The 24,620-nt window shown below is 44.9% G+C and overlaps 1 protein-coding gene across 2 annotated transcripts in view; it reads right to left on the minus strand.

Moving 5' to 3' along the window:
• Positions 1–21,851, minus strand: part of CDIN1 (CDAN1 interacting nuclease 1) — a 670,496-nt gene extending 648,645 nt beyond the window's left edge. For both annotated transcript variants that reach the window (XM_085627342.1, XM_085627343.1), the window contains exons 1-2: positions 21,728–21,851; positions 21,139–21,244 (exon numbers count right to left, since the gene is read on the minus strand). In XM_085627342.1, the coding sequence (XP_085483468.1) occupies positions 21,139–21,244; positions 21,728–21,734 (113 nt within the window). In that variant the 5' untranslated portion in view covers positions 21,735–21,851. The remainder of the gene's footprint in view (positions 1–21,138; positions 21,245–21,727) is intronic.
• Positions 21,852–24,620: the final 2,769 nt, after the last annotated feature.

Below are 24,620 nucleotides of genomic sequence, written 5' to 3' on the forward strand. Positions count from 1 at the left end.
GCTCACAGCGGGCGAGGCAGTGCACTGTAGGCTTTAGCTTCCATTGTAGAGGTGGGTTGGGTGCAGGGAACTCTTGAATATGGTATGATCAAAGACCCCAAAAATTCACCCAAATAAGTTACAAATTTAGTTATTATTTGCTTTGTTTATATCACCTAAACATGCGTTTAAAAAAAAATTCAGAAATTCACCTAAAGAACCACAATTAGAGTGCTATTATGATTACAAATTAAATTCCAAAAAAACACTGAAATGTGCACAATCCAACAACACTGAAAAGCAAAATGTGGTAAACAACATATAAACAAACTAATAAATAATACTACAATCGTAGTGATCTCAGTCAAAGTGGTAACGGTAACTTGATATGGAGTTTCTTCCGCAGGATGATTTACAACATTTATAACAGCAGCTATTTCATGAAGGGTGAGGTCATAAGCATTGCATTGGAGGGGCGCATTATGGCTGGCGTGAGAGTTCTCGATTGTGCTCATCCTATAATGTATTAATTTAATGATTTTTTTTTTTAACTAGAACTGCATTTTAGCTGAGTTTTAGGTGAAAAAATATATAAAAACAGACTCAGCAATAGGGAAGCTGTAGTTATTTTAATGGAAACGTTAACTATATTTATAGTTTGTTTTTTAAAGCACTGTTCGGCACATCTGCATGAAGTTTACTAAACAAAAAACGAATTTGGGCTCGGTATGGCAATTTTCGCGCAGTTCCATCAAGTGTTGGGGGAAACGGAAAAGTGTGTTTTTCTGTTTCATCTCTAATACAATTCTTTGCTCTCTAATGCAGGAGGCAAGGCTCTGTCCTGCATCCTTAAAGATAAGGCGCCATAAGGGCAAGGGTAGCATGCCTAAAATCCGTGGTTCAGGTAGAGGATCCCAAAGATGAAAATTATTTAAAACTAGATTTTTCTGAAAGGTTCACGGACCCCAGTGCAGCGAGAATATCCGCATACCTTGCCATGGGATCTACAAACCCTCAGCAAGGGCTCTTTCATACATGTAGGATCTCCACTTAGTTCGCGAACCCTTGCTCATGGTCCATGAACCCACAAAGGCTCATGGGCTCTTTTTGGGCCTCCCACAGGGTTCATGGGTTCCTGTACAAGGAACTAGTACAAACATGGCTCAGTGACATGAACCTTGACAGCTTTGAAGCCCAACTTTCACCCAATGTGAACTCCCTTGGATGCAATATGGAAACCAACATCACCCTCAAAGAAAACATTGCCAAGAAAACAAAGTTGGCTTGGTATCCGTGCTCTCTCCTAAAGAAAGCAAACCTGTTCCTCTTACAAAGACACTTAAACTGCTGGTCAAGCCCTCATACTCTTGATTGTGGAAGGTGACAACATCTGGCACCAGGGCCTCTAAGAAGCTATAGTGCCCCTCTTGTGGGTCAGGTTGCACGAGGTCTACTCCAGGCGTTAAATTAATATTATCAGTCACCCTAACGCTATCCCACTTACTCTACCCAATTGTGATGAATTTGCCTCCTTCTTCGCTTCTAAAACAAAACCCATAAAATCAGACCTACTCAAGGACCTCCTATCCCTCTCAGACATAAAAAAGAACTCATCACTGCCCCAGGCTGGTGCCCAAGATAATGACCTCCCAAGATTCATACTCAAAAACAAAGCATCTCGGTCCCACTTCAACACCTACAGTGAAGATACCAGATTAAAGACGCTAACTGCTCTGAAACCCTCCAATCATTTCATAGACCCGCTCCCGGCTAATTTCCTAAAATACCTAATTCCTCTGGTACTACCCCTCTGGACCAAGATCATAAATACGTCCCTCCTTCAAGGATCCATTCCAGACATCCTGAAAACAGGTCAGGTTTCGCCTATCCTAAAGAAAACAACAGCTGACCCCTCGGACCTAAATAACTATCGTCCGATTTCTAATATACCTATGCTAGCCAAACTCCTGGAAAAATGCGTTAACATACAGCTGAACAGTCACATTGATCAATTCAACCTGCTTAACCAATTTCAATCAGGCTTCAGAGCAGGTCACAGCACAGAATCAGCCAGGACTCATGTAATAGACTACGCCCTAAAAATCCTGGACCAAAACGATCCTGTGTACTAATCCTACTCGACCTGTCATCAGCTTTTGACACCGTCAAACACGGTAACCTGCTAGAACTCCTGAAACACAGAATGGGAATGTCTGGAACTGTATTTAACTGGTTCGCCTCTTTCCTCCAAAATAGATCCCAAAGATTCAAGGTCATCCAATCACTGTCCAACCCCATGGCAGTCACATTAGGAGTTCCGCAAGGCTCCTCCCTCTCACCCACCCTTTTCAACCCTTTTATGGAACCTCTTACCGATCTTCTCAGTCACGCCAAGATTCACTTCCACATGTATGCAGACAACACCCAAATCTACATCAAGATCCACTCACTTGATGGCATCAAATCGCTCAACACCACACTACAAAAGTCCCAAACATGGCTGGCCAAAAACCACTTGAAACTAAACTCCCACAAAACGGAATTCCTCTTAATCGCTCCCCCTAAAAAAATCTCCCACTATCCTGGATTGGCTGAAGCAACAGCTCTCAAAGGACAACCTCTCATCGTCGACTCAGCGAAATCGCTAGGGGTAACGCTTGACAGTAACCTTAAGATGCAGAAACATATCAGCGCCTCCACAAAAGGAGCTAACTTCCACCTGAAGACCTTGCGAAAACTGAAATCCTTTCTGCCTGCCTACGATTTCAAACAAGCAGTTCAAGCCCTAGTAATCCCTCGTGTGGAATATGGGGCGGTAACCTTATGCGGCCTCCCAAGGTCATCGACAGCCCCGCTAAGAGCCACTATCAACTCAGCTGCGGGACTCATCATGGGTTCAAAGAGAAACTCTCACATTTCCCCAGACCTGAGAGCCCTCAAATGGCTTCCGTTTGAAGCCAGAATTCATCTGAAAATCGCTTGTATGACGCACAAGGCCCTCCACCACAACACCCTGCACTACCTAGCTCAGAAACTGGTGCTCTCTGCGGGAATCAGAGCCTCCAGAAGTGCCAAGACTCTTCTTCTAAAACCACAACGATTTGCTAAGAAAAAAACCTATAACCGATCCTTCTCTGGAATGGCTCCTAGGATCTGGAACGCTTTGCCCAGTGAAACAAGAATGAACCCGTCCACTGCTTCCTTCAAAAAAGAAGTGAAAGCGATCCTCATGGCTAAATTCACGTGAACTCTAGGACTGTTTACTATATTTTATTACTTGTTCTGATTTTGCGCTCTATAGTCGTCCTTTTGTTTTGCGCTAGCTTAGTTTTACGATTATGAGCTTTGTATTCCTTTTTCACCTAGATCTTCGTATACTATATCTTGCTTTCGACGTGTAAAGCGCTCTGATACTCGCAAGGGTCTTGTTTGCGCTATATAAAACCCTCAAATAATAATATCACATCATCCCGATGATCAAACTTGACTGGCTTACCTTGCCGGCAGGCACCTATTTCAAAACCATCTGCATCATCCACAAAGCCATAACGACTAGCACCTCTGCCTAACTAGCAGATAAACTCGCAGTCTCTGGTGGTTCTCAGCACTCCCACAGCCAGGACAGCATCAGACTGGAGAATAAAAAGGGTGAAGGAAAAAAAACGAGACAGCAGGCCTTTTCCATGTATGCAGTCAGTGTCTGGAACACCGCCCCCCCATCCATCAGGACCACCCCAACCTTGCTCCACTTTATGAAAGAATCTAAGATTAACCTTTTTAAAGACAACTACATCATGATGTAGTAATAGCACACTTCTGCTCCTAGCAGGCCGCTATCTAGCCAATCACACACTGATTGTATCAGTGCTTTTGACCCTGTACAGCATTCAGTGCCTTTTGGCTAAAAGTATACAAATGCCACATACATACATAAAATACAAGATGCAAAGTAGAAGCAGGAAAGTAAAGTAAGAGGGCAGAGAAAGCAAGGTTTGAGACAGGAGGAGTATAGAGAAGCAGAATAGAAGGAGGTGGGGAAGCGAAGACGCAGAAACAGGTTAGAGTGGGGAGGAAGTGTTCGAAAGGGGGAGGGGTACGGATGAGGCTTGACAGGAAGAGGTAAGGTGGGTATGAGGAAAGAGAGGAGAGCATGAGGTGTAAGAAAACATACGGAACAATGGGGAGAAAAGTTCTGAGAGCAGGTGGAATATGCAAGATGCATATAAAAAAATAAAATTAAAAAAATAATTAAAAAAAGATAGGAATCTAGAGAAGACTGCACAATAATTGATATAAATTTGCCACCGTATAAGCTGGGCCACTGGAATTATGCGATTCGGCACTCTTTCCACATAATTATGGGTTTGTCACATAATCCATCATCTGCTGCATAATCTGCAGATTTTAACAAACAAAAAACAGTTTTGAACTCAAACTGATCGAAGATTACTAAAAACGTGGCAAAATGTGTGGAAGGCCTTTCGCAAAACTAGACTAATCATCTTCCAGTTGCTAAATGCTGCATTTGGTTGTTAAATAGTTAATAATGAGGTGAAATATTTGCCCAGACAGTGTTACCATGAGTGAAAACGACAACATCATGAAGTAATACTATCACAAAATCTGCCATATTATGCCGCATAATTTTCCTTTTCTTGCTGCATAATTTAGTCAACCCCGGCACATAATTTGGCCCTCTCCTGGGCCATAATTCCAACGGCTTAGAGTATAGGTGTCTTTGACAATTATGATTATGAACACTCTGGCACATTCAGCAAACTTGTTTTTGCTGGACTGCGGCACTATACCAAGGTGTTGATTATTTATGGTCAAAGTTTATTCAAGCAGCAACGATTTTCTATTCATTGATCAGTTGTGTGACCGTAATTCGGGTTATCTTTGAACTCTCTTATGCAAACTATTTTACAGAAGTGGACAGCAAATTTCAGGAGTATTCAAAATGGTATCAATGCAATACATCACCAATTTTATAATTTGTTTATTTAATGCTTTTCAGTCGCATTCCTGCAGATATAGGCGATTCTAGAAAGTTGTTGCTGTAACTGAAACAAAAAGAGAGATTGGACTTTGGCTGTTCTGAATCTAGGTAGTTGAAAGTGCTGTGGGGGAGGGGGTGCTGCTTCTTACACCTCTGAATCTAGGCAGTTGAAAGTGCTGTGGGGGAGGGGGTGCTGCTTCTTACACCTCTGAATCTAGGCAGTTGAAAGTGCTGTGGGGGAGGGGGTGCTGCTTCTTACACCTCTGAATCTAGGTAGTTGAAAGTGCTGTGGGGGAGGGGGTGCCGCCTCTTACACCTCTGAATCTAGGCAGTTGAAAGTGCTGTGGGGGAGGGGGTGCTGCTTCTTACACCTCTGAATCTAGGTAGTTGAAAGTGCTGTGGGGGAGGGGCTGCTGCTTCTTACACCTCTGAATCTAGGTAGTTGAAAGTGCTGTGGGGGAGGGGCTGCTGCTTCTTACACCTCTGAATCTAGGTAGTTGAAAGTGCTGTGGGGGAGGGGGTGCTGCTTCTTACACCTCTGAATCTAGGTAGTTGAAAGTGCTGTGGGGAGGGGCTGCTGCTTCTTACACCTCTGAATCTAGGTAGTTGAAAGTCCTGTGGGGGAGGGGGTGCTGCTTCTTACACCTCTTTATCTAGGCAGCTGAAAGTGCTGTGGGGGAGGGGGTGCTGCTTCTTACACCTCTGAATCTAGGTAGTTGAAAGTGCTGTGGGGGAGGGGGTGCTGCTTCTTACACCTCTGAATCTAGGCAGTTGAAAGTGCTGTGGGGGAGGGAGTGCTGCTTCTTACACCTCTGAATCTAGGTAGTTGAAAGTGCTGTGGGGGAGGGGGTGCTGATTCTTACACCTCTGAATCTAGGCAGTTGAAAGTGCTGTGGGGGAGGGGATGCTGCTTCTTACACCTCTGAATCTAGGTAGTTGAAAGTGCTGTGGGGGAGGGGGCGCTGCTTCTTACACCTCTGAATCTAGGTAGTTGAAAGTGCTGTGGGGGAGGGAGTGCTGCTTCTTACACCTCTGAATCTAGGTAGTTGAAAGTGCTGTGGGGGAGGGGCTGCTGCTTCTTACACCTCTGAATCTAGGTAGTTGAAAGTGCTGTGGGGGAGGGAGTGCTGCTTCTTACACCTCTGAATCTAGGTAGTTGAAAGTGCTGTGGGGGAGGGGCTGCTGCTTCTTACACCTCTGAATCTAGGTAGTTGAAAGTGCTGTGGGGGAGGGGGCGCTGCTTCTTACACCTCTGAATCTAGGTAGTTGAAAGTGCTGTGGGGGAGGGGGTGCTGCTTCTTACACCTCTGAATCTAGGCAGTTGAAAGTGCTGTGGGGGAGGGAGTGCTGCTTCTTACACCTCTGAATCTAGGTAGTTGAAAGTGCTGTGGGGGAGGGGGTGCTGCTTCTTACACCTCTGAATCTAGGCAGTTTAAAGTGCTGTGGGGGAGGGGGTGCTGCTTCTTACACCTCTGAATCTAGGTAGTTGAAAGTGCTGTGGGGGAGGGGGCGCTGCTTCTTACACCTCTGAATCTAGGTAGTTGAAAGTGCTGTGGGGGAGGGAGTGCTGCTTCTTACACCTCTGAATCTAGGTAGTTGAAAGTGCTGTGGGGGAGGGGCTGCTGCTTCTTACACCTCTGAATCTAGGTAGTTGAAAATGCTGTGGGGGAGGGAGTGCTGCTTATTACACCTCTGAATCTAGGTAGTTGAAAGTGCTGTGGGGGAGGGGCTGCTGCTTCTTACACCTCTGAATCTAGGTAGTTGAAAGTGCTGTGGGGGAGGGGGTGCTGCTTCTTACACCTCTTTTCCACTAGAGATGTCAAGTAGATCTGTCTAGTATGCAGGATTGTTCGGGTAAGGCTTCATAGACCAGGCTCCAGTTTTAAATTCGACTCTAGCTTCTATTGGTAACCAATGTAAGTTAGAAAAGTAGAGGGGAAGATGAACTTTCTCGTAGAAGGCAAGAGGCTGGCTGGTTGTCTGAATAAAGCCAAATGTGGGTTACTGATTACCTACAGTTACGGAATCAAAAGTCACATGATCTACAATTTAAATCACAATATCTCAATACTGGCACCGAAGTAGTAATTATTTGCATATCATACTGAAGGTAAAATCATCATGGCATCTACAAGAAATCCACGTCAACTCTCCTCAAGGGCTATTCCATATTACTATAGCTGGATGGGCACTGCACGGTGTGTACCTGAAGCATGCAGAGCCTATCCAACCATGTTAACGTGGAATATCCCTACCGAGGAATTTGTCAGAGCTACAAAACATGCTCTTACACACATGACTTCTGAAAAGGTAACATTGTTCACTGCCACCGCAAATGGTTTAGAAATTAGACAGCTGGGAAAGTGACCTGTATCACTCGAGAGGACGCTTATGTTACTAAACAACAATGGTTATTACTGAAATACAAAATATGACAGATCCCAGCAGTAAAGCAGAAGAGGGCAGGTCCTACAGGGCAAATCACCAAAGTTGGAGCAAAACTAGCTCAACACAGGATTATTCTGAAACAAAACGGGAAACTGGTGGTCATACTCCCGCATTCACGGAATTGATACACCAGTAGCTTTGGAACAAGCACCTCTTCAGCCTATGGACCAAGAATGGCACAGTCATTTGTCCAGAAACAGCAGAAAGAAGTTTTCAAGTGAGGAAGTGTGACACAAAACAGAAGACATTGAACAGGGAGGACCTTGCCCCGACTATCTCCCTTTGGGTACCCAGTGTAATCACTCAATTTAACTACCACAGTCCAGCCCTCATAACACCCCCACTTTATTATAAGTGCCATTATCCAGGTAACCTCGGCGAGTCTGTCATTACTAAAACATAGGACAACCACATTTTCTGTCAGTTTTAGAAAAGATAATTCACTTGAGCATCTTATTCAATGTTTATGTTTTTAAAAGAAGGGAGAGATGTCACAATAGCACAACAAATCCCCTGGCAATGCCCTTCCTTGGACGTTTATGCATCCAGCATCTTTCAGGTCCTCTCCTGCCACCCTCCCAGCACTATGCCCAACTGAACCGGTCACATTCAATGTAATCCGAACCATCATGCAAAAGTCCTACTTTCACAAGGACTCCATAATCAATCATTCACCCGACATCCAGAACCAAGGCACTTCAAGCAGCATAGCCCGCAATTCGTAATACCGTCTCCTGATTTACGCACAAGTCCTTTTCTATCCATTTCAACTGGTCCAGTCATCACCCTATCTCCTTTACGAACCGGCATCCATATCTAATCCAGAAAGATCAAAGATTAGACTGGGGGCAGCTGATAGGCCATTGACCAGACTCTGGGCGGCTGAAATGGACAAGTGCATGATTGCTGAGAAAGAAGTGTACAAATCTTGAGGATGCCCCAAGAAATGGGATAAGAAATGGGGCAGGTGGAATGGGCATGGGGTGAATTGTGTATATCCCCAACTGTCGAATTGGAAATGGAACGGCGCAATGTACAATTATCTGATTTGCTGGACTGAGTGAATTGTACTCTCTTCTGTCATACCTATATTATGTAACGTATTCAGAGATATTCAAAATGATGTTCTGTGACCTTTTACAGATTGAATTTAATAAAAAAAAAATTAAAAAAAGATTAGACTGGGCTTCGCCATTGACCTGCTCAATTTTAAATGGTTTCAAAGTTGATGAGGAAGTCAAAACTATGTTTGATATCTCCAACCTCTTCATCCAGCACACTGCCAGCAACCATCTCACCAAATGAACAAACAGTCAGAAACTAAATGCCAGCACAAGACAAAACGGGCAACAGCTAAACCTCTGAATTAAATTTGACTTCCCCTCAGATCTCACAGGGCTTAATAGAGGTCCACTTCAAATACAAAATAGATCTCATTGACAAAAACGGATGTTTGCACTACCAGAATACCTTATACTGATGGTCACGGCCTGCTTCAAACCGACACATCTCTCTGGGTGCAATAACCATATTAGTATCACCTGAATCCCTTATGAACAATCCACTGAATGAAACAGCTACCAAGACCTAAGACTCCTCCTACATCTTAAGCTCACTGAGCCACTTCTTATAAGGACAGCATTATCCCTTGCCCAAAATCAAATATCTGCCCAATGGCTTGCTCGACCCATTAAACACACTATCAACGGCACATTAACATATGGCACAATGAACTGTGCCCCGAAAACTGGCCAAATCCATAGCATGCTAAGTAAATCTCATGTTGATCAAGTAAAACCCAGAAACCAAAGGCCCATTACCGATCTCGGACTCCTTGAAAACAGTAACTGTAAAACCATCCTACCTCAAATTTGAGGCTCATATTGAAAAACATATCCCTATAAGCGGCAAGGAATCCGGATGAAGACATAGATGCAGAACCGAAATTGTGAGTATCCAAGTGGCTGATTTGGTCTTATGGATCCATGGCAGCAGTGCCCTCTTACAGCAGTTTTTGTGAGAGTCAACAAGGTCAAAAACAAAGTTGTTCTGGCAATCCCATGGCAATGCATTGGTAATGCAGAGTACCCAGTAGAACAATCATATCCTAATGATATTTTATTAGTGCATGAAACATTACTGTCCTACTGCAAGACTAAGCATTTGCCAATCAAGAAATACACTGTAGGAATAGGGAAGAGCTAATCACTCACTGCTGAGTTCCGCTCCCTGCAATATACAACTACTCTCCGAGTGCAGCATGCAGATCACTGATTTTCAGGCCAATAACATTTCAAATATGCCATCAACAATATCTAAAGATGACATCATCCAAACGTAACAACTAGTGTCTCACAGCCAGGCTAGATCATGTTGAAGCACGGCTGTCTATTGGCTACTTTAAAATTAAATTAGACGGATCATAATTCATTCTCTTCTCCAAGGTCAAACCTGGCCCCAACATACCAATCGGGCTTGACAGCATAAGGACTTCTCCTTCAGCTTTTCGTCCTGAACAACATTCCTGGGTTTCTTTGTGGATGTCCCAGAGACAGACACTATCAAAAAGATTCAGGAAGCCTTGTATCAGCTGAGCCAGCATGATCAAACGTTCTTATAGGCAAAAGCCCCATCTCCTGAATTGTTGCACATGCAGAATGATAACTCCCAACTCACAGTTTAACAAGTATGCAAAGCCGGCTGTTGAAAGCAGTACTCCACTACCCTGCCAGACTCCTCAAAAAGCAGAGAAAATATGATCATATCACTGTTGCAAGGCCATGACAACCAATAATCAATGCCCTATGGACACACACTCAACCAGTAGAAAGGGGGCTAGATTCAATTCCTGTCGTACTCCAGACTTCTCAACCCACCATCCCATCCTACCCCACACATTCCCTGTCCCTTTCCAGCTGTAGATATCAAAGCTAGTAAAAATCTGCGTTTTTACATAGGGTCAACACTATGTTCTAAATGGTGGATATTTTTCAAGGTAATGTTCTCTTTCAAACTCCTTAAATCTATACACATCCCAAACTCCCAACTATGCTTTTTAGTGATAAGAATGTTTGATCAGCTAGTCACAAGATTGTGGTGGTTCTATTTTTACAGAACCTACTTCTTTCAATGCTGTCAATGGAATCTTACATCCTGGCTGGCGTATTTACAGGAATAGTTGAAGAGTCGAGGTGCAGTTTGATACTTGAAGGATCTCAGCTCTTTTAGACTCTCGCTCAACAATTTCTCGACCTCCGTTTTGATAGCTAACGCGGCACTTCTCACTCATACCATCGGCTGTGCTGAAAACAGAACAGTCTTTAAATGTTAACATACATACTCCCGCTTTTCACTTACAAACTTTTCATTCTTATTTCTACTCTTACTATTTAAAGCACCCTCAAAGACTAACTGCTTTAAAAAAGTAATGGCTTGCATCTTATCTCCTCCACCTTCACCCCGTCCAAATTTCGGGATGTAGGTTATCAGGTTCTTGTGTAATCTTCTACTCGCCCATATATATACAGAACAACTCCTTAGGCATTAAGACATAAGGCAACCCTGAAATAGCCAATTAAATAATATTTATTGTTCTTAGTTCTACCACATAACTTTCAAGCTTCCATTCTCCTCTATTTCCTCTCAATAGAAAACCCCATTTGAAATGCATACACGAAAATGTATTCTCGGAGCCTTTGAGACGGGATGTCACCAATATTAAATACATTCTTTCAGCCATAGGATGAGGGAAAATAATCGGCTATATCTTAACAAGGCAAAAGGCATGTAAGGCAAGAGGGTCGTCAGCTTGTTTGCCACCTGTTGGGCATGTGTACATCATGTTTCTGCTGACTGGTACAGACACAACAGCCAGTCTATTGATGGCTGACGTACTGGTAGCTGTGGTACTCACTAGTAAATAAGCCAGCATGTCATCTGGCATGTAGGCCACTGCACACTTCGGTGAAATGTCAGCCAGTGTGCTGCCATTTGATAGATTGGCTAGTGTATGGGTGGTTTGCAAATTCACTTGTGTCTTATAATCAGCTCGATGACTAGTGTGCAGCTGGCTGGCAAGTATGCCAAGGAGCTGGAATGTTAGTCCATGTGTTATCCCACAACATTAGCTAGTGTGCAATTGGCCGACATATCGCCCAGAATGAAAAAGACTGAAATGGCAGAACGCTACAGGCTTATATGGCGGTCAGTTGTTTACTAGCTGGCATGTCCGTTTACGTGCTACTGGCTGACATGCCAGACATTGTGTTGTCAGAACACTGGTACTGAAAAATCATCGTTACTTGACAATTCGGTTCATCGCACACTAACCGAAACAGAAAGGACAAGTGGCACACATGCCTTGTGACACTAGAAGTAATTTGACGTTTCCCTCAATGAGCAGAGGTTGAGTTACGCACACCTCACATTTTTATAGCGGTTTTTGTCTTGGAAAAACTCGAGCAACCCGAGTCAATAAATCTGCCAGAAGAGTTACATTTCTGCAGCTGATAAATGTTCTTTAGCTGCCTTTTCTGACGATCTCTTCTTTTTCAAGAATATTCACGCTTTCTGTATTTCAGGCTGTAATACATATATATATATATATATATATTCACTTAAAAAACCATAGGTTTCACACAAGTTATAGTTAGCTGTATATTTCACTCGTAAAAAACCAATGAAATTCCACGTTATAGTTAGATCAGGTAACTATAACTTGCGCCCCCGCAATGCACTGCTGATGACGTCACATATTACATCACTTATGACATGGTCAGTGACATCACTCATGACATCAATGATGACATCTGAAATGACACATTGTGCATTGCGGTTGCGCAAGTTATAGTTACCTGATCTAACTATAACGTGGAATTTCATTGGTTTTTTACGAGTGAAATGTACAGCTAACTATAACTTGTGTGAAACCTATGGTTTTTTAAGTGAATTTGCAAGGTTTTTTAAATGCTAATTCCTAACTATAACGTGTGTGAAACCTATGGTTTTTTCAGTGAATTTGTACGGTTTTTTAAATGCTAAGTTATGTATTTATTTTTAATTTTTGCGCGCACGGTGCGCTTCGCGCACCGAGCGCCCACGTTGCGCATTTCGTACCGTGCACGCCTCTCCATTTTTTACAAAATATCAATTGTTTTTTTCTCCCTTGGGGGTCCTTAGATTTATATATTAAATGTGATTGTTAAATTTTTTTTTTTTTTTTTTTTTTTTACCGTACGCGTACGGTAAGCTTACCGTACGCGCACTCCGCGATTTTTTTTTTAAATTATTACATTTATTTTTCATACTTTTTGGTCCTTCGTGAACCCCCTGACGAACGCTAGGGGGTCTGCAACTCTCTTCGTTGCCCCCTTTTCATGTTATCAACCTTTGTTTTTCAGTGCGAGAGACAGAAAATGGCGGCCGATACTTTCTGATTTCGACCGATTCGAATGTTTACAGTAATGTAACCACCAATCAGAATTGAGCTCGCGTACGGTAAGCTTACCGTAAGCGCACGGAGCGCGCTTACAGATATATATATTGATTTAAATGCTATTTTCTCAGGACCTACTGAACAGATTTACACCAGACCTGCAAAAGGCACATCCCTGACCTGAGGACTACCTCTCTGCCCAATTTCAAGTAATTCTGTTCAGCCGTTCCGGCTGTAGCTCGGACTAAAGGTCCTATGGGAAAATGCATGGGGAAAACGCGTTTTGGGACCCCCCTTTTTTCTCAGCCCCCGCTTGACGAATCCCCCCGAGACTTTCAGGGTAGGAGCGGAGCGTAGCGCCCCATTAGTTTTGAAAAATTTGCGAGGATTCGTCAACTGGCGCCAAAGTTATTCCAAATAGAATGTTGCGGATTTCCTATGGAAACACGGTCCTAACTATAACTATCTACTGGCGACCGCCAGTAGATAATATATATATATATATATATATATATATATATATATATATATATACACACACACACACATATACATACACACATACATACACACACACATATATATATACACATACACACACACACACACACACGGGTTTAAGTGGGCCGGGTCTCACCGATGCTGAGCACCGGAAGTTTTGTAAAGGGGGCCCAAAACGGGTCTCGATCGGGCTCTGTTTTGCACCCTGGCACAGGCGGTACGTTTTTTCTGGACTGCAGTGACAGCAGGCAACTAGTTAAGTTACGCGTAGCATGACGGTATGCCAGGTGAGTATTGTAGGGGGAAGGAAAATACTTTAAGGAGAGTAATTTTCTCTCTGGATTTCTCTTATCTTATTGAAACTCAGGAGCAGCAGTGTTGTGGTGTCACCAGGGCTTTAAGTGGAAGCTTTTTCAATATTATATACAAGCCCTAGATGCTGCTTATTTATCTTATGCAACTAACAACCATTGACAAAGTCAATAGTCCTGACTTGTTGTAGGTATGATGTTAGTTGTTGTAATATATATCTGGATGCAATTACTTCTTCTCAATCTTTATTTCGACCAATAGTCATAAAAGTACAAACAGTTTTAAAAAAAATTCTCAATATTAGAATATACAGACTATAAAAGAAAAAAGAACAGAAAACCATCAAGAAGAACAAAAAAGCCATAAAGTTCCAGCAGCCAGGAATAACCAATGGCTGTGCCCATGCCAATGGTAATAGTCAATGCAAGATACCTCAGTGGGAACTATGAACATAGAAACCCAACTCATACTAGGTGCATAGAACTTCAGACAGGAATTACACACAATCTTCTTTTCCTCCACATTGCTGCGAGAAATGATGATACGGCAAAAACTATTGGGGTAGATAAGTCTGCTTTAAAGACTCGAAAGGCATGCATACAGAACATAAACCCCAAATTCTTACAAACAGGCACGATCCAACACTTCCTGGACTTTTTGTAAGCGGGACAGAAAAATAATGTGTAATTCAGATTCTTCATCTGCAATTACAGAAACAGCAAAAAACAAGTCGGGTGGCACACTATGCTAAGCACAGATTTTTAGCTTAAGTATTTTTAAGAAACGCCCCTAATTACATTGGCCACACCCTGTTGAGAGAACCCCCAGTTTTTTCATTCCACTTCAAGCCCTGTAGATATATATAAATAAAAATAAAAACACAAAAATCCAGCTCCCACAGAAACTCCATGGAAGAAGGCACGGACTCGAGGAGTTAGAAGAATCAGCATTAATTTATTCTGCCAGGTCGCCCTCAATCCAAGAGGTAAGGAGAGACGCGTTTCGGATTTCAAAAATCCTTTGTCAATCTCATATCTCTATATATAGATATGAAAAATGTTAAGAAAACTTTGCATGAAGTGACTTTGTTGCAACTCCTGTAAAAAGTGAGTGCTTCAATGACTGTTATCCATTAATTGCGCTTTTATGCTGAGCAATTCATGCTATATATATATATATATATATATATATATATATAGCATGAATTGCTCAGCATAAAAGAGCAATTAATGGATAACAGTCATTGAAGCACTCACTTTTTACAGGAGTTGCAACAAAGTCACTTCATGCAAAGTTTTCTTAACATTTTTCAAATGCTTTGATGCTGAACGTATCAACGAAAATGTACATACTGCAGGTACCACATTTGTAACTTGGTAAAAACACGTGACAAATAGCTAGGAAATATTTATTTTCCACTGAAACCTGGAGTGTATTTTTCTCAAAATACTTAAAAACGTTGGGTATGAAAGAGAAAACATCTTTAAATGTATACCATGGCTTCATTCGAACGTATCACCAAATTAATAAAATGTTAATTGACAAATAGAAAATGTAACAACATGGACAGGCCACTGAAAGAGCAACTGTGATACATTATGTTAAGCGTAGTTTTGATGTTTTCATTATAAAACAGAAAGGTATGTGTTTTTGAATGCTATGGGGGGAAAAAAAGGACTCGCAATGACAGCTTTTCACTATTCAGCTTTATTCAGAGAGAATGTCACTCAACGTGGCACGCAGGGCATACAAACGCCACAAATTGCAAATAGACAATATCACAGAGATGCATACAGAAATCTTGCAAGTTATATCTATCAATGGGATGGCGACATCAATTGTTTGATCAAACATCCATGTGAAAATGAGTGAGAGCGTTTGCCTTTGCCACTGATTTTTCATACACTACTGAATTGAGACTATTGCTCACCACAAAGCAAATGCTGTGGTTTTTGCCACTACCAGGGTAAAAACTCAAAATCGGCATAAACTCACTTCTATGCGAGTTTGGCATCTGCCCTCGCGAAACCATGGGGAGTATGCATTACAGGAGTGTGAAAGCATACCTACCAACCCTTTTAAGTCTACACGAAGAGTAAAAAGAAGCGTTTCTGTTGGTTAATCCCACCAAACTCAATGTAAATAAAAACTTTTGGGAGGATGGGTGTTGTACGGTCTAGTGTCTCGTTCCCTCTGTGTCACGTGACGCCCCGTCCAATCGGGACGGGCGGCTTCGTGACGCGGAGGGGGGCGGAACACTAGACGGAGAGAGCTGGCGGCGAGCGGATCTCGTCGCTCCTCGTGGGCCTATATATCGGAATTACTTGCTGTAAATTGAGAGAATAAACTACACGCTGTTATCACTACCTGCCAGCGTCCTCCCTGTTATTCCTGGCACAACAAATGGCGACGAGGGTTCAGGAAGTGGGGCCCACGAGTGTCTCTCCATGCCCTCCTGTTCTTGCTGATTGAGGCGGAGCCCTCCCACGTGGGCGTCTGCTGCTGAAGTCCGTCCCTGCTGCATCTAGTGCCGGCCTTGCTGCCTGTCTCGCCTGCCTCCTTGCCTCGTGCTTCGGCCTGTTGACGCTGTCTCCGGTCCTGAGTGCCAGGTACCTTCTGTTGCTGTGGGGTCTCGCCTAACGGTGTCCGCGCCTTGCTTGGTCCTCACTCCTCGTGCCTGCGTGCTGTCAAGGCTTTGGGTCCTGCTGCTGCGTGGGAGAGCCTGCAGTCCGCGCCACGTGTGCCGGGCGCGCTCAAAATGGCGCACGGAGGCAACATCTGTGTCCCGCCTCTATTTTTGGAGGTTCCCGGCAAGCCATGCATGAAGTGGAAAAGCTGGTTGAGGGCTTTCGAGAACTATATCGTTTCCATTGATGGCACGGGGTACTCGGCGGAGCGGAAAAAGGCGCTGCTGTTCGGACTGCTGGGGAAGGCTGGGCAAGAGGTCTTCGACAGTTTGCCTGTGTTCGTGAATCCGCCTGGTGTTACCACTCAGCTCAACGCGTACCAGGAAGCGGTAAGGAGGTTGGAGCTGCAGTATGCTGAAGAGACTAACATCATGGTGGGGCGCCACAAGTTCGCGCTTAGGAAGCAGGAAGAGGGGGAGTCTATTGAGGAATACATTGCCTGCTTGCGCGTTCTTGCCCAAGACTGTGAATTTGCGGGCATGACGGACACTTACATCAGAGACCAGGTGGTGTTCTACTGCCACTCCAAGAAAGTGCAGGAACGATTGCTGACATGCCGCGATCCTACGCTTCAGGAGGTGGTGGCCATTGCGAAGGCCATCGAGAGATCCCTGGTGTCCGCAGAGGAACTTGCCAAGACTAGCCACGCTGCCAGTGTGTTTTATGTGCAGGACAGGAGCAAATCCGCCCAGAAGCCTCCTGATAGAGGGGCGAATGATAAGGGGGCGGTTAGGAAGCCGTTCGCTTGCTTCAGGTGCGGAGCGATAGATCACTTGGCTGACAGTAAGGCTTGCCCTGCGCTGGGCAGGAAATGTACTAAGTGCAGGAGGGTGGGCCACTTTGCTGCTGTATGCAAGACCAGGAAGCCAGCTAGCAGTGTGAAAGTGAGTTCTGTGAGCGAAGGTGATCTTGAGGCGCTAGGGGATATAGTGCTATCTATTGATGCTGAGGATGGGCGAGTGAAGGGGCCCATAGGCTCCGTGATGATTGGCTCTGTTGAGCTTCCGTTCACTGCTGATTCAGGTTCCCCTATTACCCTGATTTCCGACACTACCTTTGATGCGATGTGGCACGATGTGCAGTTGCGTGTGACGGACGTAAATCCGAAAGCGTTTGGGGAGCAGGATATAGTGATGAAAGGGTACTTTCCCGATACCCTCACTTTCAAAGGGAGGGCCATCAATACCAAGATTTACGTGGCCGAGAAAGGGAGAAGCCTTGTGGGATGGAAGGATCTGGCAAAGTTAGGAGTGATGTTGATCCCGGGGGCAGCGGATCCCATAGTTCTCAGAGCTGACTGGGTCAATTCCATTCAGGCGGACGATGACCCGGGTGGGTTGTCCGGCGTTCTTGCAAAATTCAGCTCAGTCTTTGCAAATGAAGTGGGATGCGTGAAAGGCTTCGTGCACGACATACAGCTGAAGGAGGGGGCGATGCCAATCAAGCACAAGGTCAGGACTGTGCCTCTCTCTGTCAGGGCGGAACTCAAGTCTGTGCTGGACAAGTTGGAGAATGAAGGGGTTATCGAAAGTGCCGGTGCTTCGGAATGGGTGTCCGCGATCGTCGTATCGAAGAAGAAAAGAACTGGAGACATCCGTCTGTGCGTGGACCTGCGTTCCCTCAATAACAACATCCTAGTCAATTGTCACCCGCTGCCCAACATTCAGGATATTTTGGCGTCGACATCCGGATCCTGCCTGTTTACCCTGATTGATCTGAAGTCCGCGTACCACCAGGTCTGCCTCACCGAAGGCTCTAAGAAGCTGACCACATTTGTCACTCCGTTCGGGGCATACAGGTATGTCCGGCTGCCTTTCGGACTCGCCTCTGCCTCGGGGGTGTTTCAAAAGCTGATGGATCTCTTGTTCTGTGACATGGAGGGGGTTGAAGCGTTCCAGGACGATATCTTGATCCACACTAAGGACGAGGCAGAGCACCTGGTGGTGTTGAGCAAGGTGTTGGAGGTTCTGCGTGAAAAGGGGATGACAGTCTCCAAGGACAAATGCAAATTTATGGAGTCCAAGATCGAATACTTGGGGCATGTGTTGACCCCGGATGGGATTGCTCCCAAAGAAGACCTGGTGAAGGCGATCAGAGAAGCTCCGTGCCCTGGTGACAAGGATGCACTGCGGTCTTTCCTGGGGCTCAGTGAGTACTATTCGAAGTTCCTGCAGGGGTACGCGACCACTGTGGAGCCACTGAGGGCCTTGTTGAGGAAGAATGTCAAGTACGCGTGGGCAGCGGAGCAGGACGCGGCTTTCGAGGCCGTCAAGAGGAGTATCGCAGAGGCACCGGTGCTGCAGCCTTACAACAAGGACTTGCGGAATGTGGTCACGGTCGATGCAAGTGCAAAGGGCATTGGGGCGGTTTTCTGCCAGTTCCACGGGCAGAAGGAGAACACCATCGCCTTCATATCCCGCTCTCTGAGCGATGCCGAGAAGCACTACAGCACCATTGAGCGCGAGACGCTCGCCTGTGTCTGGGCGGTGGAGAAACTCAAGAACTACTTGTGGGGCAAGGTGTTCGAAATCGTCACGGATCACAAACCCCTGATCTACATGATGGCCGGCGAGGGCCGTGGTAATGGGAAGGCCAGTTCGCGGCTGCTGCGCCTACTGTCCAAGCTGCAGGAATACCACTTCACCATCAGGCACATCAAGGGTGGCCTCAACTGCAGAGCGGATTGCCTGTCCCGCTTGCCCGTGGCAGGGGACGTTGATGGGTCCCTGGACGATACGGAGTGTGTGGTGGCACTGGTGGATGCCACGACGATGTGCGAAGGTTCCATATCTGAAGAGGAGTGGCTTGCTTCTCAGGAGAAGGACGTGGTTCTCCGCACCGTGATGGGCCACGTGACATCATATTGGCCTCCCGTGCGGAATCTACATGGGTCCCTCCGGAGCTTCCAGCAGGTGAGTGCGGAACTCACCCTCGAGAATGGCTTCTTGAAACGGCATGAGCTGTTTGTCCCGCCGGAAGGTCTCAGGGGCAAACTAATAAGGATTGCCCACAAAGGTCACCCTGGCGGCACCGCGACCAAGAACCTATTAAAAATGTACTACTGGTGGCCGGGCATGTCCAGCGACGTCTGCGAATTCATTGACAGGTGTGAGCAGTGTCTGAAGGCGGACAAGCATTGGAAAACCAGCAGAGGGGAGCTGCAGAGAGTGGAGATTCCGGCTGGCCCATGGAGCAAGATCGCCATCGACTTCGCGGGCCCGTTTTCACTGCTGCCGGAGGATTGCAGATTTCTCATCGTGATCACCGACTATTACTCCAAGTGGATACAGTACAAGTTCGTCCGAGAGGTTACCACGGACCGGGTGATTCAAGTGCTACGGAAAATCTTCGCTCAAGAAGGGCAACCGAAGGTCATGGTATCTGATAACGGCACCCAGCTGGTATCCAAGAAGATGATGGATTTTCTCGCCCACTCGGGGATCAAGCAGGAGAAGACCCCATTGTACAGCCCGAAGAGCAATGGGCAGGTAGAGAGAATGAACAGGTTCCTCAAAGAGGGAATCCAGCTTGCCCTTGCGTCCAACTTGGATGTGAAGATGTTTCTCGCAGACAAGGTGCACACTTACCACAACACTCCAAATGCCGTTACTGGTCACACGCCTTTCTATTTGATGAGGGGGAGACGGTGCACCAGCGAACTTACCCCCAAGTACAACGAGTGGTATGATGTGCGAGAAGACACGGAGGGTGTACATGAGAAGACGCTGAGAGTCAGGGAGCGACTCATGGCTAAGCAAGAGTGTGCTAAAAAGTACGCCGATACTGTGAATAGAGCCAGAGCTAAGGAGGTGGAACAGGGAGATTGGGTCCTAGTAAGGAAGCCGCATAAGGTGATGAAGGGGGAGTCAGTCTTTCAAACTCCTGTACGTGTGCGGGAGGTCAGGAAAGGGGCAGTGTGTTTGGAAAGCGGAGGATGGAGAAGCAAGGATGACATTGTCAAGCTCAAAGCAGGCCAGGAAAACATCATTATGAATGGAGGCCGTGCGAGTGGGCCCAGGCATGACGACAGTGTACCTGAGTGGCAAGAGTACGAGGTTGTGAGCAGGAGTGAACGGGCGGATAATGGTTGGCTGCACACCCCGCCTGTTGACAGAGCTAGCAGTGGTGAATCAGCATGTCATGAGGAGATGCGAGTTGAGACAAGTGGTGCCGGTGGGCGTGGTGGAATGAAGTCCATGCGGGAGTTCGAAGGCAACCAAGGTGTCCAGGAGGGTACCAGATATAGTAGCCCGCTATGCGCCGAGGGGCAACCTCGGTTTGTGACTCCTAGGAGGCCTACCAGATCTGTTAGGGCGCCCAAGCGCTTTGAAGACTTTGTTATGACATGATTAACGTTTTGCTGTTATATTATTGAAGGGGAGATGTTGTACGGTCTAGTGTCTCGTTCCCTCTGTGTCACGTGACGCCCCGTCCAATCGGGACGGGCGGCTTCGTGACGCGGAGGGGGGCGGAACACTAGACGGAGAGAGCTGGCGGCGAGCGGATCTCGTCGCTCCTCGTGGGCCTATATATCGGAATTACTTGCTGTAAATTGAGAGAATAAACTACACGCTGTTATCACTACCTGCCAGCGTCCTCCCTGTTATTCCTGGCACAACAATGGGGAAGGTTTCCAGGGCAGGTAATCTAACGGAAGTCTGTGGGAAGAAATGTGCTTCTTTGGCGGGTGAAGATGGGGGGTTTGCGGGAAGCGGTTAATGCCCATCCACCCATAGCACGTGGACTGGCTGGAGCATTTAAAGGGTGCAGGTACTTACTTGGGGAACTTCTCCTGCAGCCTCCTCATGCACTGCCTGCTGGGCTTCAGGTGGGAGATGAACCTGGCAATCTGGCCATACTGGGCTTTGGTGATCTTCATGTTCACTGAAAGTCAAAGAGCAGAAATCCTGTGAGATGACGAGCTTTACAGGACACTGTCGGCGCAGGGCAATGTACAACTAGCTGGCTACACGTAGGGCAGGGATAAAAGCCACAATCACAAATGATAAACAATGCATGGCTTTTATATAGAAAAGACTGATTGACCCAAGCACACACTAGGCGGCAGCAATAGACTGCTCACACAGCTCTACAAAGGATAACAAGGTAGCACAAAGAAATGCAGCTCTGTATGACTGGCCTGGGCTACAAGGCTCCAAAACAGGGGTATATATAATCGTAGCTGACAGTACTAGTTTCACACATGAATCTTGGAAAGGGGCGAATGGCTAAAAACAGTGCACTCTGTAGAGCTCTGCCTGGGGCGAGCTGGACACACCGCGGCAGACAGTGTCAGTAAGCCAGCGCTGCCCCAACGTCCCACAACAACACGCCCACATGGTTTACAGCAGACTCCTGACAGTCTACCTGCCATTGCTTCAACGCTACTGCTCGCGCACAGAATCTACGTCCAGATCCTGGCCGGTACCACGCTCACATAGGAGCGCGTCCGAGACGCTAGTCACGTCGTCACGGAGACAGTACGGCTTCCTAACGAATCAGCTTTGCGAATAAGGGATTGTTTGAAATCGAGGCTTGAAATAGTGAACTTTCCGGAAAACGAGAGTAGCGTCACTTGGCAGTCCCGTGTCGCTCTAGTTTGACGTCCTCAAGTCTGAACTGTTGCGCGGGAGACAGCCTTTCTGATGGGGTGCGTGAGTGCTGTAGCGGGGGAAGTGGTTATTATTCACAACTATCTGTGCAAAGTGCGCCACTCAGAGCGTAACGCTGTATAATTAGGTTCTCAGTCCTGTCCTTTCAACTATGATCATAAGGTGACCGTGTCGGAGACAAACATTCGATTGTTACGTCTCAGAACACTTTTTTTTCCCCCCTTCAGTTTTATGTAGCCTGAGCTCGATCCGAATGTATTGGAGCGCTTTACATGAGCACCAGTTACGTTACAAAAGGAAACATTCATTTTTTTGGTAGGCATGGGGAGATTAAGTGATTTGTCCAGTATCACAGGATGTTGAGCCAACTGAGACCCAAACTGTAGTAGACTAGTATTGTAGGTCTTGCTGCTCAGCCAGAGTGGAATGTTGGTGCATGGATAGAATGCAGTGTTGGAATGCCTGAGTGGGAGAACCAGTTGAGGACGGGCTGAGCAGCAAGTGGGCTGCTCCTGGTGGGGCCCCCCCTTGATACTTATCATCTGATTAATAAAGCATTCTTCATATGCTACACCTCGTCTAACTTCCAATTATTTCATCTAGCTCTCAGGCCCATCTAAAAAGTTCATTCAATCATTCATTCGTGTGACATATTTATTTTATTTAAAAAAAAAAAAAGAATAGAAGTTATTTATTTTAAAATTGCTGCAATATGTTCCATTTCGTTGGCATAGCAGTCTTTATGGACAAGGGTTTCGTATAGATATTGATCTGTTACATGTTTCCTGAAGGGAACTTTTTATTAGTTTAGGTATACGAGTGAATAGCCTGCAGTCTGTAACAAAATGTTTCATTATTTGAGGTATGCATTGCCAACAAAGTTTGTTGGTTCACAACGTGTAATTTTTTTTTCACTTAGGTAATTTATCTGTTACAAGTTCCAGATGGGAATGTTCATTAGTTTAGGTTTATTTATAGCCTACTACAGCCAGTAACAGAATTTCTATGGTATGCATACATTGCTGTGTCATTTCACTTGTACGTGGATATGTCACATACGTTATTACTGTATAGTGTTTTACTCATCTGCACAGAAATAATTTTCATTATTAAAGTATGCACTGGTTCATAACGTGGAATTTTTCCCTTAGCTAATAAATCTGTTACAAGTTTCCTAATGGGAATTTTCATTAGTTTCGGTTTATGTATAGATTGCCTTCTAAATTCAGCCAGTAATAGAATTTTCATGGTACGCATGCATTGCCAGTGTCATTTCACTTGTACGTGGAAATGTCACATAAATTATTACTGTACGTTATTTAATTTAACTGCTTGATTATAATTTTCATTTATTAAGGTACACACTGTAATAGCCTTCGGCTATGTGGTTTTCCACCGGTTCGTGGATTTCTCACCTATTTTTTTTGCATTATTGTGTATCGCTCACAGTGCTTTTTTCGCATGTTTAGTTAAGGGGTTGCCATTTATTCATGTATACGTGATATCCACTTTTGCGCGGATAGGTCACTTTCAGGTATACATTTTGTAAGCCTACTGGCTTTGTGATACTCACTTGTACGTGCAGATATCACCTGCTGTGTTTCTACTTCTTATTTCTTTACTTTACTGGATTTATTCATCCACTGTGTGTAGAATCTACGTCTTCTTTAATTTTGTGGCAGTGTGTGGTTTTCACTTCTTCTCTTGGTTCTGGTACATGATTCCACACCTTTTTCTGTCACGTTGGACTTATTTTATAGTTCAACAGGGTGCTGTTTTCACCTTTCTTAATATATTTTTTCTTCACAGTCTTTACTTATATTCTTATGAATTGCTTGATCTTTCCTACCTTTTTTCTACCATTTGCTATTTCTATCCTTCATTTGCTCCGTTAATAGGGATGAGGCATTCTATGTCTTTTGCTCTTAATTAATGCAATGTATTTTCTTTTATGAATTATTGCATGTCTTTTTCATTTAGATGCATTGTTAACAATTTTACCCCTATATTGATTCATATTGTACTGTACTTACAAAATTCTTTTGTTTCTGTTAAAAGGGGGAAGGTGATGTAGTAGACTAGTATTGTAGGTCTTGCTGCTCAGCCAGAGTGGAATGTTGGTGCATGGTTAGAATGCAGTGTTGGAATGCCTGAGTGGGAGAATCAGTTGAGGACGGGCTGAGCAGCAAGTGGGCTGCTCCTGGTGGGGCGCCCCCTTGATACTTATCATCTGATTAATAAAGCATTCTTCATATGCTACACCTCGTCTAACTTCCAATTATTTCATCTTATTTCACAAACCTGCTTCCCCAACTCCAAAGTCGGCAGCTCTGGCCTTTATGCTCACATGGAGGTACGCAAACATTTTTCTGCCGCATAGACAGCAGAAGTCATTTGTTGGGGAGTGGGGAGACTATGAGTCATTCCAAATCCCCCTTTCTAAACCAGCCCATATTAAAATATGTATGTAAAACGTATACTTAATTAACAGCCTGACAGAATCTGGTCTTTTGGAATGTATGATTTAATGTCTCTTCTGGTACAAAAATCAGGAAATAGCCTAATGCTGTTTTTTCCCCCATAATCAGTATATACTTTAAACAGTAAATGTAAGAAGAAAACACTTCAAAATGTGTTTATACAGCTGC

Source organism: Triturus cristatus, chromosome 9 (assembly GCF_964204655.1).
Source record: "Triturus cristatus chromosome 9, aTriCri1.1, whole genome shotgun sequence".
NCBI classification, from domain to species: domain Eukaryota; kingdom Metazoa; phylum Chordata; class Amphibia; order Caudata; family Salamandridae; genus Triturus; species Triturus cristatus.